At 44.2% G+C, this 20,334-nt stretch overlaps 1 protein-coding gene across 1 annotated transcript; it reads left to right on the plus strand.

Annotated features, from left to right (window-relative positions):
- Positions 1–14,191: 14,191 nt before the first annotated feature.
- LOC147631593 (putative sucrose-phosphate synthase 3) lies at positions 14,192–19,384 on the plus strand. The gene is made up of 12 exons (XM_086808109.1): positions 14,192–14,861; positions 14,953–15,042; positions 15,199–15,431; positions 15,582–15,645; positions 15,752–16,447; positions 16,560–16,706; positions 16,833–16,964; positions 17,049–17,225; positions 17,325–17,441; positions 17,522–18,508; positions 18,614–18,741; positions 18,894–19,384. The coding sequence occupies exons 1-12, from the start codon at positions 14,682–14,684 to the stop codon at positions 19,162–19,164; spliced, it is 3,222 nt and encodes a 1,073-aa protein (XP_086664235.1). The 5' UTR covers positions 14,192–14,681; the 3' UTR covers positions 19,165–19,384.
- The last annotated feature ends 950 nt before the right edge of the window (positions 19,385–20,334 follow it).

Raw genomic sequence — 20,334 nt, forward strand, 5'->3', positions numbered from 1 at the left:
GATAATGTGGATTGATGTGTGGGTAATGTGGATTGATGTGGATGGATGTATGGATGGATGTATGGATAATGTGGATTGATGTGGATGGATGTATGGATGATGTGGATTGATGTGTAGGTAATGTGGATTGATGTGAATGGATGTATGGATGATGTGGATTGATGTGTGGATAATGTGGATTGATGTGTGGGTAATGTGGATAGATGTATGGAAGATGTGGATGGATGTGTGGATAATGTGGATTGATGTGGATGGATGTATGGATAATGTGGATTGATGTGTGGGTAATGTGGATTGACATGAATGGATGTATGGATGATGTGGATTGATGTGTGGATAATGTGGATTGATGTGTGGGTAATGTGGATTGATGTGGATGGATGTATGGAAGATGTGGATGGATGTGTGGATAATGTAGATTGATGTGGATGGATATATGGATGATGTGGATTGATGTGAATGGATGTATGGATGATGTGGATTGATGTGTGGATAATGTGGATTGATGTGGATGGATGTGTGGATAATGTAGATTGATGTGGATGGATGTATGGATGATATGGATTGACGTGAATGGATGTATGGATGATGTGGATTGATGATGTGTGGATGATGTGGATTGATGTGTGGGCAATGTGGATTAATGTGGATGGATGTATGGAAGATGTGGATGGATCTGTGGATAATGTAGAGGATGTGGATGGATGTATGGATGATGTGGATTTATGTGTGGGTAATGTGGATTGACGTGAATGGATGATGTGGATTGATGTGTGGATAATGTGGATTGATGTGTGGGTAATGTGGATTGATGTGGATGGATGTATGGAAGATGTGAATGGATGTGTGAATAATGTGAATTGATGTGGATGGATGTATGGATGATGTGGGTAATGTGGATTGATGTATGGATGATGTGGATTGATGTGTGGGTAATGTGGATTGACGTGAATATGTCCCTCTCACCTCTCTCTTTCTCTTCCCTCCTCCTTTCTCTCTTTTCCCTCTCTCTCCCTCTCTCTCCCTCTCCTTCCCCCTCTTCCCCTCTCTCCCCACCTCCATGTGGTAGGATCACCACGTCAACGTTGTGGCACTGTGGCAGTCCTACCGCATGGAGCTCCCCCCCTTTCACGGCCTTTTTTCCCCCTCACCCCTCCTTTCCCCTTCTTCTCCTTGCCCTACCCCTACTACCCCTCCTCCCCTCTTTTCTCTCCCTTCCCCCTTCTCCCCTCTCTTCTCCCCCCTCCCCTCGGCAAGGCCACGTGGGCTGCCACATTAGCGTCGTGGCAAGGTGCTAAAGTGGTGGCCCACATTGCATTGGTTTGCCACCACGTGGGCTATCGCTTTCCCCCCTTTCCCCTCCCTCTTACCCCTCCTTCCTTACCCTCCCTACCTCTCCATCCACACCATCCACACCGTCCCTTCCTACTCTCTTCCAGCCTGTCCTTCTTCCAAAGGAGGCCCCCTCTTGCTCCCTCCTCCCCGTGTTGCACTTCCCCCCTTTTCCACCCCTTTTGTTTCGCCCTTCGTCCAACCCCCTTCTATCCTTCCCCTTTCGTGCCGCTCCCTTCCCCCCTCCCCTTCCCTATCTTGTCCCGCTCTTCCCCCCTCCCCTTGCATCCTCTCCCTTACCCTCCGTTACCTAATCTTGCCCCTCTTCCCTCTTTCCCCTTTCCCGTTGGTCCACTTCCTCTCCCTCCCGATCTACCCCTCATCCCCCTTCCTCCCTCTTCTCCACACTTCTCCTCACCCCCCTCGTTACCCTTCCCCCTCCTCTCCCCCCCCGTCAGGCATGGCTTGCCATGTGGGCAGCATGCCACATGGCCATGCATATGTTATAAAAGGGGGGGAAAGGGTGGTTTTTTCTAAAAAGAGCCACACACACACACACACTTCTTGGTCGCGCTCCTGACACCTACACACATACAAACGCACGCACGCACATACAAATGTGTGCGCTTCTTTGCCGTGCTAATCACACACACACAAACACATACAAACACACACACATACAATACATACACATACAAACACACACACAAATAGTACATCTCTCTCATAGGCATCCCCTCTCGCTTCACATGGCCATGCATATGTTATAAAAGGGGGGGAAAGGGTGGTTTTTTCTAAAAAGAGCCACACACACACACACACACACTTCTTGGTCGCGCTCCTGACACCTACACACATACAAACGCACGCGCGCACATACAAATGTGTGCGCTTCTTTGCCGTGCTAATCACACACACACAAACACATACAAACACACACACATACAATACATACACATACAAACACACACACAAATAGTACATCTCTCTCATAGGCATCCCCTCTCGCTTTCTTAATATCTCAAGCTCTATCGCTTTCACTTTCTCCATCATGGTTATGAAGACCAATGAGATAACCGCTCAGAAGGAGCAAAAGCGAAATTCCACAACAAGGTTGAGACCATTGTTGTAGTGAATGATAATGTCAATATTGCAAGTGTATATTAATTAATTTTTTCGTTGGTGCATATTTACTCTTTGTAATTATTATTTTTTTGATTTTTTGTTGTTGCATATTCACTCTTTGCAATCATTTTTTTTTGTTGGTGCATCTTTAATTTTTAAGAAAAAATTAAAGATGGAATAAATTCATAAACTTTATAAAAAAACTAGAACCTTTCTGTAAAACATATTGCTAAGGATGCAAAAAAAACAATATGATAATTATTTATTTCTTAGGATTTTTAATTGTAAAAATTTATTTTATAAAATAAATTTGGTAATTTTGAAGAATATACAGAGAAAAAAGTACAAACAAGAGGTATTGTTAATCATAAAATATTACATGCAAAGGCAAAGTAATAATTTAAATAAGATATGTTGTCGAATTTTTAAAAAAATGCCAAGATATAAGAACTATGGAGACATGTTATTTATTAAAAAAGCTTACATACAAAGGTGGAGTAATTACATTTGTAGAGAAGGAAAACTCGAAACTATAAAGCCATTATTGTTATAGGGAGTGAGGAGTTAAGAATCCCATTGGAGCCCACCAATAGCCATGAAGGGGAGGAGTTCTATGTGAGGGTGATGATTAGGTTAAAGAAGTAGATGGTGGCTATGATTGTTGGGTCAGGCAACTGCTCATACTTGGCTTGAAGGCATTTATCTGGGTAATCATGCTTTCTTTAGTGTATGTACTATCGGAAGTGGGGGGGCTGAACCAAGGGAATGGAGTGGAGGATGCACCTCATCCTTTTCTTGTGGGGGTTGGGGCAGAATTTCGCCTTCCTCTAGGAGAATATGGATAGGGAGTGCAGAGGGTTGGGGTTCCTGGTGGGGAGGGGTTTTTTATGTAGAGGGTGTGGTGTGTCGAGCAAGGCATCAAGGAGGGTGTGGTGTCGAGCAAGGCATCAAGGAGGGTGGGTGGGCACATTGACAAAGAAGGTTGGTCAAGGAGGAGCAGTGGCAACCCCAATCCCATATAAAGGGAGGAAGGTGGCAAGGGTGATGGTAGAGAAGGCGGTAGGTGAGGGGAGGTGGCGAAGGAAATAGGGGGAGGGTGGTCAAGGAGGAGGTTGGGGGGGAAAGCTTGTGTTGGAGATGAGTTTGGCTTGGAGGGTGGGGGGGCAACGAGATGGTTGTGGGTGCCAGTGGGCGGGGGGGTTTGGTAGGGGTGGACAGGTGGAAGCATCGTGATTGGGTGAGCAGGGAGCGTGAGGAGGTTGCTAGGGGCGAGGTTCTTAGGAATGGCGGTCACCACAGGTGGGAAATCATTGACATCATCATCATCTTCATCTTCATCATCATTGTTGCCATCATCTCCCACTAGAACGGCCATAGGTATTTTGGAGAAGAAGAAGCCCTTGGCTTGGCGAGCCTCGATCATGGTGGTGAGGTCCTAGGGGAAAGCCACGTGGGAGTCATTAAATTGTAGGATAGTTATGGATGCAATGATCTCCAATTGGTGGGAGACCCTACTGTTCAGTACGAGGAGGCCTTGGGGGGGAGTAGGGATCGATGGCGTGGCGATGAAGAGCCTTCTAAGCTAGGTAAATGTCTGGCCATCCCCTCCCGTTCCATGTAGGCGAGGGCAGTAAGGGACTTGGAGGAAGCATAGGGGTATGGATAGAGGCTAGGGGGCACTATGAGCTCGATGGATGCATTGGTTTTGGTGGCTTTTCTGTGCTCTAGGAGGTGGGCCCAAGTGAAGAGGTTGGAGGTATGAGTACGTATGGGGAGGGTGAAGAGGATTGTGGGGTTGTAAGGAGATTTGGTTATGGAGGAAGAGAGTGAAGAGGTTGGAGGTATGAGTATGTATGGGGAGGGTGAAGAGGATTGTGGGGTTGTAATAAGGAGATTTGGTTATGGAGGAAGAGAGTGACAAGGAGGTTGATGAAGTGGGGAGGGATTTTGGTGATAAGGTAGGAGAGGGTAGAAGCAATACGATGGACTCCGCAAAAGATGTGATGGAGAAGATTGAGCTGGAGGACTTGAAAATTGAGCTCGAGGATGTTGGCATGGTTTTAGGGTGGGTAGAAGAGGGTGGGAAGCTCGATGGCAGCATCCATCAATATGTCACCTTTTTGTTCGGTTTCGATGGATGCCTACCCAGAGCTATTGGGTTGCACTTATTAGCTACCGTGCTTCTCACCTGCCCACAATTGCTCATCCTTCCACGCCATTGTTTTTTCGGTGACATGCCTGTTGGCTTCAAACGAGGGGGGGTGTGGCCTCAGCCTAGGTGACTTGAGCAAGGTGGCGCATCTCTTGGGATTCTTGCCGAGCTAGGGGGCACTCGGCGTGAGCAAACTTGGCTTCCTCCTGGGCTGTGCATAGCTGCGCCTGTAGGTGGTTGACAGCATTGAGGGCTACAACGAGGCTACTCTCCAGTTCACAAGCAAGGCATGTAGTTAGCCGTTGAGGTGTAGAGTGTCATGGGGGTCCTGTTGGCTTTGGATAAGGTTAGCTCATACCAAGAGCATGGCTAATTGAGAGGCCATGACCTGCTCGTGTAGTGCTCATATAAACTATCATGGACGTGAGGAGCTCCTTGGCTAAATCGGAAAATCGTGCCATGAAATCCAGAGAGCACCATGAGAGGAGAGGATGCCTTCAGAGAAATCCTATTAGGAGCAGAAACACCCGACCTACAAACGGAATGTGCCCATGGTATGATAGTGGGATGTGGAGGGTGATGGCGGAGGGGCCTTCATCAGGATGAGGTAGCAAGGGTGAGGAGAGGGGTTGGGCACCTGCTGGGGTGCTGGGAGAGAGTGCAACAGGGTTTCCTCCAAGAACTGGGAGGTCTTGCGAAGGTCCTCCTCTTCAACAACCATGCATCTTGCTTCTTCCTCCTGGGTGTCAAGGTGTTGGTGCTTGGATGAGGGAGTGGTGGGGGAAGGCTTGGGCTTCAGAATGGGGTGAGGTATAGTGGTGTCCCTTGTAAGTGGATCAGTTTGGGAAACTCTTCCCAGCCTGCTACATGATATAAAACTTTGGTTAGAAGGGATGAGGCTCCCATCTTGCCTTGTGGATGTGTACAATTTGCATGTAGCTCCTTATGCATATATTATGCCGAGTTGACGGGCATGCCTTGATGAACACGGGCAAGGGTGGAGAGGTGGTAGTGGTTGAAGCGGTCCACCATTCATGTGGTGAGGAGAAAGGAGAGTGCCCGTGCTGGCCTTACCAACTCCTAGCAGGTGGTGTGCCACTCCACGCCATCCTTGGTCGTGGGGCCTTGGAAGGTGTCGCACACATGCCACATGGCATGGCTATGCACATAGGGTTGCTCTATCCTTGGGAGTTGGAGGGCTTCTCTAACCAAATCCAAACTGAGGTGCACTATGAGAGGGGCGCCTTCAGAATCTAGTACCTGTCATGTTGCCTGGCCAACATTGTAAGTTTCAATGAAGTACAGATAGTTGAGGAGGTCGGGTCCCGAGGGCCCCATTGTGGGCAACCCACTAAGCACAATTTGCTCCAAGCACGTGATCATTTTGCAGGTTCGGCAATGGCTTGGTAGCACTACTCAATGTAGTAGAGTAACTTGTGATCCACTTTGTGCATGCTCTTCATGAGGCTATGGATGGCATAGCTGTCGACCCGCTTCATGAGTGCTTCACCTAGATGAGAGAGCTGGGTGGGGTGCTTGCCATATTCTTCGAAGCGATGGCCAACATATCCTCTTTTCTTCTAGAGAGTGTGGGTGACAACCTCAAGAGAGGAGTCAGAGTGCTCTGTACTAGCCATGGCAATGAGGAGGTGATAGGAGGGCGAGATGATGTGAAGAATCGAGAGAAAAAAGGACAATAGTTTGGCTAGAGATCAAGTAGAAAAATGGGAAAAATGAGGGGTGGTGGGCCCTTATATAGATTTCCAGGGAAGGTACACCCGTGGCTTTATAGAAGAACACTGAAGTGGTATGGACAAGTCTGCATAAAAGGTGGAAGGAATGGCCGTGGCTTGAGCAGAGGTACGGCCATGGATCAGAGAGAATAAATGGCCATGGATAACATGAGTGAATAGCCGTGGCTTTAAAGTGGTATGGCCATGGTGGATGAACAAGAGTGCACAAATGTGGCTTGTGCAGAGAAACAGCCCCTGGGGATCAAAGTGAACAAACGATTGTGGATGAACAAGAGATAACGGCCATGCATATGGAATGGCCAATGGCTAGACTAAGCGAATGACCATGTCTTGAATGAGCAAACGGTTGTGTCTCAAATGAGTGAACAGTTGTTCTTTCGCCCTTAGAGATAGATTTTTTTGGGACACCTTGTTTTATAGGTTTTGTACCCTTTAACTAGGTGGTTAGCACCCATCACGGGTTTTGTACCCTTTAACTAGGTGGTTAGCACCCATCACGGGTTTTGACTCCTTGCCCAATTAGCAATGGCTACAAGTCAGGTCCAATTAGGTTTTGGCAAGGTTTGCAACTCTTCTTCAGGCTGTGCCGCAACTTGGTCGAAGATGGCATGACAGTTAGGGATTGGGGGGATAAGAGGCTTAGTAGGGGAGAACCTTGGGAGTTGCATGATGAGGGCAAGTGGGGTTGCTGAGGTTGAGGGTATATCATTAATGCAAGCAGTTGTTGTAGTAGCCATGTCCTTGGCACCCTCCTATAGTTATATGGCAGAGTGCGAGTGGTGACATGTGTGCTTAGCTTTGTCCACCATTGTAAGTGTTGTAGTGCGGTAGGCTTAGGGGCTAGACGTTGTGCACTAGTAGCTTTGGTAGCCATACCTACGTGCTACCTTCACAGAACTTCTGGGTTGTCAGGAGAGGTAACAATGTCGTTGAGCATTTTGATGCGTACAATGTCCTATGAGGTTATTTCATTCACTAGGAATGATCATAGTCCTCCGTATTTAAGCTTCTTTTGTGGTTTTTTGTGCTATAAAGAAGGACCATATCCCCCCTCATCTCTCTTTTTGTCTTTAACTTGGTCATCAAACCACTGCTTGTGCCTCAATTTTTCTACAATCATGTTGTATACACCTCTTAGACGCGTTTCATTGAGTGTCTCGAGCTCAAAGAGTTTATCTTTCAAAATGTTCCCAGTGAGCCTGTACCACAACCCTTAATCTTGGCACCAAGAATTCCAATAGGCATGACTGATTCTATTCTATATGTTAAGCTAAAGGGTATTGTGTTAATTGCCACGTATGCTGTCCGATAAGCCCAGAGTGCAGCCGACAACTTTTGTTCCCAGTCGTTGTTTGCGACTCGCCTCTATGGTCTTGGTTAAGATGGAATATAGAGTTTTGTTAGTACTTTCTGCTTGACCGTTAGCTTTACTTGTAGGATTTGAAGTGTTCAGGAACCTGTTTGGTCTCCTCAGCTTTAGCACTTCTTTCTGTTCTTTTTTTGGCCTCTTACTCAGCTTGCACTAACATTTGTGTTCTATGAGTACAGCGACAGAGTTTTTGGGATTCTGAGTGACTCTTCCCTTTTAGTGGTTACCTTCTTATGAAATGGGGAACTCACCCTTTTGCCAAACCTAGCAGAAGTTGGAATGTACATTAACAACCTTTATATACCTCAGTCGGATTCTATTGGGAAGACATAAGCTTCCTTTCCCTTAAACTTTCTAGTTCTAGGGGTCTTGCAGGTAGGTTTCTCTCATAATGGCCGTACTTCGATGCTCACAGGTTCATGGTCCATAGTGATAGGCATGTATGTTGTGCTCAGCATGTAGAGAGATGTAGTTTCTTGCATGTTTGTCATGGAAAATCTTATACCTGTTTGTTTTGGAAGTATATCCATGGTGGCAAGAATGTGCATCCAATTCTCATAGTCTTTTGGCTTTAGGAGAGGTGTGAATTCAATGTTATCCCTTTCATCATCCAACGTTTTGTGACATGTTTGGCGCACATGTACTACTATAGGCCTAGCAGTAGTCACTGAATCTTCAGCCAAGGGTCCCCCACTCATTGGATGGATCTTCCAAGTGTGTAGGTTCACCTTTAGCATTCGGTCTTTTTTCTACATGTAAATGTGATCCCTGTCACAATCATGGATCATCTTGGTTTCTCTCATGAAGGGTCATTCTAGGATGCAATCTTAGGAAACCGGCTGGCTAGCCAAAGTTCATTATCACAAAGGTGTCGAAAATTGGTTCCGATAATCTTAATTTTCAAATCCCTATTGGCTTCGTGGTGGCTCAATTAACTTAGTTTCACAATCAATGTACTATCATCTATATAGGAGGTTTTCCCAGCATTTCTTGGTAATAATGCTCACTCCTTCTCTACCACCATCTAGGATGGCAGTGACTTGAAGGTCATCGAGAGCTAGGGGTAGTGCTGCATTGAGTTGATCTCCTTCAAAATACTGCCCTAACTTATTCACCCATACGGTTAGGTACGCCTGCAATTCCATATGGTTCTATGGATCAGACTCATTAGGACTCCTTGGGTCCACTTGCTTCTCCACTCCAGCTCCAAGCCTTCCTTCCATCCAATCCTTCCACCACTCCAGCTCCAAGCCTTCCTTCCATCCCCAACCCTTCCATAGACTCGTGCTACCTTGAAGTAAGGTGCCAATGGGATCTAGACTTGTGAAGATAGTATTACAATAATTAATTTATTGGGTGATCCAATAAGTAAAATGAATATCTTGGGTGACTCAAGTGTGATTAATTTGGTTGTGAGTGAATCCAACCAACTGTGACATGTGTGACGCATGTAATAAATGTGTGAGTTTGATTGTGAGTGAATCCAATCAACTCTTTTGAATTAATGAGGGTGACCCTAGTTGGTTGTAAGTGAGTCCAACCAGCTGTGACGTGTGAAACGTGTGGTATACTTTGTGAATACGTGTGACGCGTATGATAACATTGTGAGTGAATCCAATCAACTCTTGAATTAATTCTTGATGAGGGTGACCCTAGTTGGTTTGTGAGTGAGTCCAACCAGCTCTGTAACACGTATGAAACATGTGGTCTACTTTGTGAATACGTGTGACGCATATGAAAACATTGTGAGTGAATCCAATGTAGGAGTTTGATTGTGAGTGAGTCCGATCAACTTTAAGACACGTGTGACGCGCGTCTTAAAGGTTATGTGAATTTAATCGTGAGTGAATCCGATCAACTTTAAGACACGTGTGACGCATGTAAAGGTTATGTGAATTTAATCGTGAGTGAATCCGATCAACTTTAAGACATGTGTGATACGTGTGATGATATATGGGAATAAATCCACTTAAATACATAATGACATACTTTGTGAATACGTGTGACGCGTATGAAAACATTGTGAGTGAATCCAATGTGAGAACAACTAATGTGTTTGATCACTCGCGTGTGTTGATAGTTACAACCGAGGACGATTGTGTTCTATAATGGGAGGACTATCAGAGGAGTGAGATTTTTCAGAATATTTTATCACAACAAGGACAGTGATTTAGTCATTTGTTTCCTCTCCATCAATCTACGACGGCCGGCATAGACACAGGCGCTAAAATTTTCCCTCCTCAGACGCGCGCTGCGCGAAATTACAGCGTTGGAGAACTCAGATATATATTTTTTTGTAAAGGGGGTTTACTCAAAAGCTTACTATTATAGGCTTATTAGTATTATTATTTTACTTTTTCTCCTTTCCCTCCACGATAAGCTTAAGGATTAAGGGCTGTGTGGATTTTCTGTGCACAACTGTACCGGGCTATTTTATTCAAGCTAAAGTTTATTATTAACTTAAGCTTTGATAAGCTTTAACTCAACCTTATTACACCTTGACTAAAGCTTAGTTTTAAAGCTTTTGATCATCTTAAAAGCTTATTGCCATTAGATTTTAAAAGCTAAAAAGAAGTTGGATATATATAGTGTCGTTTACAGTCGTGGGCGATGAAGTTTAATAATAATAATATTATTATTATTATTTCCTTCTCCTTTTAGCTACCCGACCAGCTCATGGCATTTTAAAAATATATAAAGTTCAAACTTTTTAAAAATATCCTATGCTCATGAGTAATCTTTATTTTCTTTTAAAAGCTTAATGTATAAGCTTTAAAGCTTATTAAAAAAAAGAAAAAAAGAAAGCTTCTAAGCTTGAAAGGGGGGAGGGGGGGTACTCTACGAAAGCTTTGATTAATACTCTAAATTTTAAAAGCTTTTGACTTTAGAGTTTTTATTTTGTATAAATATGTTGACATTGTATTCTCACCTACGGCACATCTATTTAAGCTTGAAAAGAATAAATAAATAAATAAATAAATAAATAAAAAGAGCAATTATTATTATGATCTTGACCCATCATTGGATTCAATGGTTTTACATGTTTTCTCAACTTTACAAGGGCTCATTCATACTAGATCCAAACATCAAGACTGACATTATTCTAGGCCGTAAGGTCATTTCACCTCACTAGTATATAGACTTGAGTTTGTACATGTATTTACGTGTAAGCTTAATATCTACCATTGTTGTTTAGAGAAATAAAGGATGTCAAGACAAGCAACATGAGACTTTAAAAAGTTTTCCCAAGGTTTACTTCTTACAGATTTCATCAAGGATTGTTATTTTTCACGAGTCAACCATGAGGACGATAACTTCTCCTTCGATCAAGAGGGTAATTCTCAACATCAAGGTATTTATGATAATCCAGGTAAGCCTAAAACTCATACTATGCATTGTTTAATTTATTATTATTATAAAAAAAACTATAGTTAAATTTCTATACGTGGAAGAAAATACATATTAGATCATTCACTATCAGGATTTGAGTGAACTAACAATGATACACATATGTTTTTCGACTGATCACCAAAGAATATATATAACTTATTGTTATTTCACATTCAACCTTTAAACTCTAACACTTTAAAACACTTTCTTCAAATTATTCTCTTTCTATTTTCAAATAAGATTAACCAGGTGTTTGTGAGAGATACTTGTGTTGGTGTCTGTGAAAGATACTTGTGTTGGTATCTGTGACAAATACTTGTGTTGGTGTTTGTGAATAAATACGCAACTGAGGTCAATTGTAACCCGAACAGGAGGGAATGTTACGATAATTAATTTATTGGGTGATCCAATAAGTAAAAAGAATATCTTGGGTGACCCAAGTGTGATTAATTTGGTTGTGAGTGAATCCAACCAACTGTAACATGTGTGACGCATGTAAGAAATTTGTGAATTAATGAGAGTCACCCTAGAGCTGTTTTACATGTGAAACGTGTGGTATACTTTGTGAATACATGTGACGCGTATGAAAACATTGTGAGTGAATCCAATGTACGAGTTTGATTGTGAGTGAATCCAATCAACTCTTTTGAATTAATTCTTGATGAGGGTGGCCCTAGTTGGTTGTGAGTGAGTCCAACCAGCTATGAAACGTGTGGTCTACTTTGTGAATACGTGTGACGTGTATGAAAACATTGTGAGTGAATCCAATGTAGGAGTTTGATTGTGAGTGAGTTCGATCAACTCTAGGACACGTGTGACGCGTGTAAAGGTTATGTAAATTTGATCGTGAGTGAATCCAATCAACTTTAAGACACGTGTGATGCGTGTGAGGATATATGGGAGTGAATCCACTTAAATTATCTAGCCAAGCACATGTGTGCTAAATATTTGATTTTGTATGGTTTGGCCCATTGTACATATGTTGGGCAAGGTTTATTTTTGATGAGATGCTTTAAAAGCATTGGGCTAAGGTTCAATCTTGTAAAAGCCCAATTTTGGAAAAGCTATGCTATTTACGGCTCTAAGGGCTAAATTTATGAATATGATTTAAATACCACGTGTGGGAGTGGAGCCACACACATCGGGGGGGGAGAGAGAGAGAGAGAGAGAGATTACACCCAGTCTTGTGTTCTTTGATTTTTTATGCTCTTGATTTATGCTATGATGTTATGGTTAATTTCTTTTATGAGAGAGAGAGAGATTACACCCAGTCTTGTGTTCTTTGATTTTTTATGCTCTTGATTTATGCTATGATGTTATGGTTAATTTTTTTTATTATTTAATTTGTGGAATAATCTAATCTCCATCATGTACCATGGTCCTTAACAAATAGAAAGGAAGAGAGACCAGCGATGTCTCTTGGAACGGGGGTGGGCTCGTGAATTCGATGATCCCTATTCATGCTTAGGCTTCTCAAAGTGTGTGGTATAGGGATATGAACATAGGTGTCTGATTTTATTGGGTGGCCATCCCTCAGATCCTTAAGATAAGCAATAACAAGATCTTCCTAATGTGGAACTGTTTTACTAGTTCTAGTTCAATCTCTTGAGGGAGATCCTCAAAGAGTACTTGACGGTCAAGGCCTCTATTTAGCTCATAGGTTTCATCAATTGGTTTTATGTTAGGCATCCAGAACTGCCTTACGTTCTTCTTCCAACTTCCTAGGCAAACGGTTGGGGTCTATTGGCACCCTTGTTTGAGGGGCGGATGGTAGTATCTTCTCTTTATCAAATGAGGAAGATGACACATTTGTAGTTGTCTCCTCGTTGGATCCATTTTCTATAGTAACATAGGTGTCTCCTTTGTCGATCTTTGCAGCCTTTTTCTTTTTGAGTTCACAGCATGAGCAGCAACTCTCCTTCTGCTTTGCCTCTCCATGTGACTATATGTGGAGAGGCGCTGTCTTGGGGGGTTCACCTAAAAATATGTGTGGTCTTTTTCTTTTGAGTTCGCCTAGTTGCTTTAGCAGCAATAGCATGAGCAGCAGCTCTCCTTCTGAATATAAAATGTGGACTGCAGCTGAAAGCATTCGAGGCACTGGCCTCCAAAGTTTGAGAGTGAGAGAAAGAAAATGAAGAGAGAGAGATGTTGCGAACTATGCCTGAGAGACGTTGTGAACTATGACTGAGAAACGTTGCGAACTACGCCCGAGAGACGTTGCATTGTTTTGTAGTTTTTTAAAAAAATTAATGTTGGGCTAAGGTCGCTGGGCACTAATATATCGGACCGAATATGGTAGTGTGAATAATACACACTAACAAAAGTTGTGATCTCTAGACCCTACCTTCTCCCTCTCTCTCCAACTCCCTACTTTTATTCTTCCCTTACTTTCTCTCCTTCTCTCTCCTATCTCTCTAGGCTAGGCCGCTTCTCTCTCTCTCTCTCTCTCTCTCTCTCTAAATATAGGAAGGCCTTTGTGTACTTGTTGTAAGAGCCACGTCCCACCGAGGTGTTGGACGTAATAAAATCTTACAAATATAGTTAGTCGCACCTTTTAGGAGGAAATTAGTGAGCCCCTACAAATTTCAATAGTTTAGAAGCTTCGGTTGCGAGGGTGTCGTTCAACAAGGCCGATCAAATATTTATCTAGAGGAAAGAAAAATTCACAGCGAAGTTCAGTCACCCTCCCCTCTGCAATTTTTGCAGCCTCAACCCCACAAACGCTGTGGCTCTAAGTGCAAAGTTTTTTTAATTGAACCAGTTACCACACCCGTGGGCCGTGGCGTGACTCCCTTGCTTACTTCGAGCCCCATGGTGAAAAGGATTGATTCGTGGAGGGGGCTCCGCGAGTCACATCAACGAGATGCCGGAATGTCCGTATCCTTTTAAATTAACAAAAAGGCGACACGTCGAAAAGTCTGTACGCTTGTCGTAAAGCCAGGTGCCACGCAAAACCTCCACGCGTCCGGATTGTGCGGAATTAAAAACACGTGGCGCTGCTCATGCAAAATCCTTATATTTTTTAGAAAAATATGGTTCTATATACTGCAAAAGCTTTACGAGCTTTACAGACTAGTAGAACACATGCAAAGAATCTGTCCCGAAGAGATCGACGGCTGCCAAGGTGAGACGAGATCGAATGGTCGAAACTCGCGTTAAGAGTGTAAACGGCTGAGATTCGCCAATGGGATTCCAGATGGACGGCGGTGGGTCAATCGTCTTCGCGGTTTCTGAAGCTTAAGCGGTTAATTATCGGGAAAGCAGCAGGATTAAGGTCGTTCTCAATCATTGCAGGTCCATGTTTACCATTTTACTGCTTTCTTTCAACCATGTTCAGTAAACTCAGCTGCCCTCAAAAGCCCCTTCTGCGGCCATCGTTTCCATTCATCAGCATAACCAAAACCCTAGCTGCTTTATTTCCCTTTTCTCTGCAGAGATTCAGACCCTATCCTAAGTTCTGCGCTGTCTTTCCTATCTAACTAAACCATAAATCCCGCCTGATAAACCTCTCGACACAAAGTTTTGGCCACCCTTGGTTACTACATTGCCACCTTTTTCAATGGCTGCCAATGAATGGATCAATGGCTACCTTGAAGCTATTCTTGCAGGAGGAGTCAAAGAAGATGAGACCCCTCTCCCCCCTCTCCGCGAGAAAGGCGATTTCAGCCCTGCAAGATACTTTGTAGACGAGGTCGTCACAGGGACCGATGAGGCTGCCCTTCATCGGACGTGGATGAGGGTACGTTCAGAAAGCAGATCCTTTTCTGATCACGAAGGAAAAATTGCATTCTGACAACAGAATCTAACTTCTGTTGTGATTTCTCAAACAGGCGACAGCAACGAGGAATGTGCAAGAACGAAGCGGTCGGATGGAGAATCTCTGCTGGAGGATATGGCATCTCTACAGGGAGAAGAAGAAGGTAGGCTTACGTCTCCGTTTTTTCAAAATGCAGGTGGAGTCTCTGGCTGTGTCTCAGGGTTCTGCTAGCCTTTTTGGACTGTTTCTGAGGTGCTGGGGCTGTGTTAGAATTTCTGTCAGTAAGGACTCCGTGCTAACAAGTCTTGGTGCCTCACAGATGGAGTGGGACACAGCTCAGAGGCTTGCAAAGCGCCATCTGGATGATGAGCAATGCCGCCGTGATGTTGCCGGTGATCTCTCCGAGGAGCTCTCGGAAGCAGAAAATGCTGGTGAAGCTTTGATACCAAATGAAGGGGAGGGGGGCACCATTAAGCTTTCTGAAAGTCGAAGTGATATTCAGGGACTGAGCGATCAGCACAAAGAGAGGCGTCTTTACATTGTAATGATCAGGTACAGCACAACACGGCCGCCTTATGTCTTCTTTGTGATGTGCCCAATAATTTCATAAGCTCGTTTGAATCCAGGATTAGGGATAGAGAACTTTATCAGGGTGCGTTTGCATTTATGAGTACTGTTGCCTTACGGATTGTCCTTTTGCAGCTTGCATGGTCTTGTTCGCGGAGATAACATGGAGTTGGGAAGAGATTCTGACACGGGCGGCCAAGTAATGTTGCAACATCTAAAGTTCATTGTCAACCCGTATATCTACAGTTGTCTACCTCAAATTCAATGTTGTCATCATGCCTAATGAGCTTTTGCTAGATGCGTAGGTGAAATATGTGGTGGAATTTGCCAGAGCATTGGCGAATCTCCCAGAGGTCTACAGAGTAGATTTGCTGACTCGGCAAATCTGCTCACCTGAGGTGGATTGGAGCTATGGAGAGCCAACTGAAATGCTCACCGGTGGGTCCTATGATGGCGACGACGAAGTGGGCCAGAGTGGGGTTGCCTACATTGTTCGCATACCATGTGGCCCAAGGGAAAAATACCTTAGAAAAGAACTGCTCTGGCCATACATCCAAGAATTTGTAGATGGGGCATTAAACCACATTCTCAACATATCAAAAGTCCTTGGAGAGCAAATTGGAGATGGGCAACCTGTCTGGCCCTATGTCATACATGGGCATTATGCTGATGCTGGGGACATAGCCTCTCTCCTGTCGGGTGCTTTGAATGTGCCCATGGTTCTGACCGGGCACTCTCTTGGCCGCAATAAACTTGAGCAGCTGCTCAAGCAAGGGCGCCAGTCCAAAGAGGACATCAATGCAACATACAAAATCATGAGGCGCATAGAGGCAGAAGAGCTGTCCCTTGATTCTGCTGAGCTCGTGATCACTAGCACAAAACAGGAAATTGATCAGCAGTGGGGACTCTACGCAGGGTTCAGTGTGAAACTTGAAAGAACTCTTCGTCTCCGTGCCAAGCAGGGTGTGAACTGTTATGGACGCTACATGCCCACTATGGCTGTAAGTATTTATGCCTTAGCCATGTGCAAGTGGCTGATCAACCTTATGATGCAAATTGTGATGTTTGTGTGAACTTTCTTGTTTCAATGCGCATTGCTGCATGTGGTTTCAGGTGATTGCTCCAGGAATGGATTTCAGCAATGTTATGGTTCAAGATGTGGGTGATGTGATTGAGGATGTTGAGTCTGTGGCTTTCTCTGGATCAGATGGAAATGCCGTAATACCAGTGTCCAAGCCAGATCCTCCATTGTGGGATGAGGTACCTCCTGTCTGACCACATGTCACCTTGCTCTTCTTTTTTTGATTTGTACTTGGGCCAAAACCCTGGCTCAGGCCTTGTATGCGCGTCTGAAGTTTAATTTGTGTTTACTTGCAACATATCCAGATTTTACGCTTTTTTACCAACCCTGCCAAGCCCATGATTCTGGCCCTAGCTAGGCCTGATCCAAAGAAGAACATTCAATCCCTGGTGAAAGCCTTTGGAGAGTCCAAACCGTTGAGGAAGCTTGCAAATCTGGTGAGTGACGATTGAGGGCAATTCTTTTGTTTATCAAGTGGTGTTTGTAATATAGCGACTCTTTTGTCATGGCCTTTTTTGCAGACACTGATAATGGGTAACCGAGATGACATTGATGAAATGCCATCTGGAAACGCAAGTGTTTTGATGACGATTCTCAAACTTATTGACAAATACAACTTGTATGGTGAGGTAGCATATCCCAAGCACCACAAGCAGTCTGAAGTTCCGGATATTTATCGCCTAGCTGCCAAGACAAAGGTATGGGGCTACCAAGATTTCACCACCATTGCCTGGATACTTTGTTTTGATAGGTGCCGTAGGCCCTTTCTTTTGCCAACTTTGCTTTGCACCCTGCAGGGAGTGTTCATCAATCCAGCACTTGTGGAACCGTTTGGTCTAACTCTGATTGAGGCTGCTGCTCATGGCTTACCTATGGTGGCAACTGCTAATGGTGGGCCAGTTGACATCCATCAGGTAAAGTTTCACCAGTTTTAACTTCATATGAATGCTTCATTTTATTTACTGCCCTAGCAACCCGCTTTATACTGGTACAGGCTCTCAGTAATGGTTTGCTGGTGGAACCCCATGATTTGAAAGCAATCGCTGCTGCTCTCTACAAGTTGGTATCAGACAGAAACATGTGGACTGAGTGCAGGCGCAATGGATTGAAGAACATCCACCGATATTCTTGGCCAGAGCATTGCAAAATCTATCTTTCTAGGGTAGCACTCTGTCGAAAGAGGCACCCCCAGTGGCAAAATGATGACCTGCTTGATGGCAGCGAAGAGCTGGAAGGTTATAATGACTCGTTGCAAGATGGCCACGACATTTCGCTGCGCTTGTCGATTGATGGTGAGAAGTCGGGTGGAGGGTCTCTTAATGGCCCAACTGACCTTGAGAAAATGGTGCAAGATGGCTGTGCTGACAGTGATAAAGAACCTGGCTTGGCAGAACATCTGAGAAAATTGGTAGAGAAAATGAAAGGTCACGAACCTCACCGAGATAGTGATCACAAATCCCGGCCTGAAAGGGCTACCTCTTTGAGTGCAACCAAAGCTGCCTTCTTAAGGAAGCGGACGTCTATCTATGTGATTGGTGTAGATTCGTATGGGAAAGGAGGTGAGCCAACAGATGATGCTGCCAACATCGTGAAGGAGATCTTTAAAGCTGTTAGAGGTGAAAGCAATGGGTGGGCTGCTGGTTTTATACTATCCACTGCCCTTTCAGCAGCAGAGACGGTCTCTTTCCTTGATGGCAATGGGATCAAAATTTTAGAATTTGATGCTCTAGTCTGCAGCAGTGGTAGTGAACTGTACTACCCGATCGGCAGCAATGAGAATGGCAAAGAATCAGAGCAATTGTCTACTGATTTGGATTATGAAACACACATAGATTATCGATGGGGTGAAGAAGGGTTGAGGAAGACGATGGACAAACTCATCAACCTCGGCAGTGAGTCTGGAAAGAAAATTGCTTTGGAGGAAGATCAGAAGGCGGGCAACTCACATTGCCTCAAGTACATGGTGAAAGATGCATCAAATGTGAGTAGTGTCTGTTGGTCATGTGCACAAACAGTGTCGAGTTTTCTATGTGCAATGAAATAACCTTGTTTTCAATCTCTTGTTCCCTATGGTTAACGTACCCAGGTTCCAACAGTGGAAGAGTTTCGTGAGAGGTTGAGAGGTCGGGGTTTAAGGTGCCATGTGATTTACTCCAGAAATGCAGCAAGACTACACATTGTCCCGTTGCATGCTTCTCGCGCGCAGGCGCTAAGGTGCGTGCAATCACATGGTACTTCTGTCATAAACCATGCATGCTTACATGATGCTATTGTCATAAACCATGCATCTTTCAGAATACCATTGACAAAATGTTTGTGTGTGTTCAAAAACTACTACGTTAACGGTACATGGCTCTTCAATGCAGGTACCTCTTTGTGAGGTGGGGAGTTGATGTTGCCAACATGACTCTGTTGGTCGGAGAGACAGGTGACACAGACTATGAGGAGTTGATCCCTGGTCTGCACAAAACTATCATTCTAAAAGATGCTGTGAAAGAGGGATCTGAAAGCCTTCTGCACAACTCTCAGACTTATAACAAAGATGATGTTTTGCCTTCTGATAGTTCTCACATAGTAACTACGGTTGGTGGTTATGAAGCAGAACAAATTGCCTCTGCCCTGAAGAAGCTCAGCTGAGTCTATTGTATGCCTCAAGAGGAAGGCCAGACTGCTAATTTTTCATTAAGAGAGAGTCTTCCCTCTCAAAGATCACGGAGAGGCAAGAGTATGGTACTCCCCATTTTTTGTCAAAATTGTTCATCAGCCTGGCAAGCAAAAAAGAGGGCTGATGCATGCCTTGCTGTACCATAGCAGTGATATTTTTCTGTTCTTAATATTTCTGCGAGTATGCTTTTCTTCTGTTGTTACCACTGAGTTAAGTTCTTGCTCTTTGGCACTTATCAAAGTCTAGAACCGTTGGCTCCCTTGGTGATAAATTTGTGGTCAAGGTCATTTCGTGGGGGAAAGCTCACTAAACGGTTTAAAAACAGCACACATGCTCGACCTTTCTTCAATTATTGCAAGCTACTGTGTCTTTTGGAATGTGTGTTAGTGTGTCAAATGACACGGTAGGTCTGTTTGAATAAAAAGGGTTGAGCATGCAAGCTGCAACAAAAAGCTGCCACAAATATAGCATAACCGTAAACTAAAAAAAGGCAGGCGTTTTCCACGGTTTGTTGATTTGAATGCAGGAAACTCGGTGGGAGGTTATGCCATGATTGGGTGTAGAACCTGAAAAATGAAGCTGATTGAGGGGAAGAAACTCAGCCCTGATCCTGCAGATGTGGGCATGACAATCCTCTTAGACGCAGAGAGGCTCTAGACTCCACGCAAATTTTCTGTGTATATTTTTTTAACGTAATTGATTTTGATGTCGTCTGTGCGCCCCCTTTTGCTTGAAAATAGAGCCCATTAATCGGTCACAAACAGCACTTGCCCTAAACGTGCTAGCCCATATGTTCAATACTAGAACGAGGCCAGTGCATGAGGTTGCGAGCATCCGCTTAGGCTTATTAGGCCAAGTCTCTGTCCTCCTCCTTTTTCTTCTTTTTATTATGAGAGGACCATCCACGCGTGCCTCTCATCCTACCCGGTTACAGGAAAGGCTACAGCAAGGCTGGACTTCCATTGCCGGTTAGGACAAAGGGGTTGCGATCCTCTCTACACACTTGCGGATAGTCTCTCTACACTCTTCCTATAGACATTCTTTTAACTATAATGGTTATGTCACCTTGCATTTGAGTGGGTTGTTGACTTCACATTTATTGAGTACCCAAAATAAGTATTCATGAATCCTTACCTTCATGC

This window comes from Cibotium barometz, chromosome 14 (genome assembly GCF_041138505.1).
Source record: "Cibotium barometz isolate CiBa-2024 chromosome 14, ASM4113850v1, whole genome shotgun sequence".
NCBI classification, from domain to species: domain Eukaryota; kingdom Viridiplantae; phylum Streptophyta; class Polypodiopsida; order Cyatheales; family Cibotiaceae; genus Cibotium; species Cibotium barometz.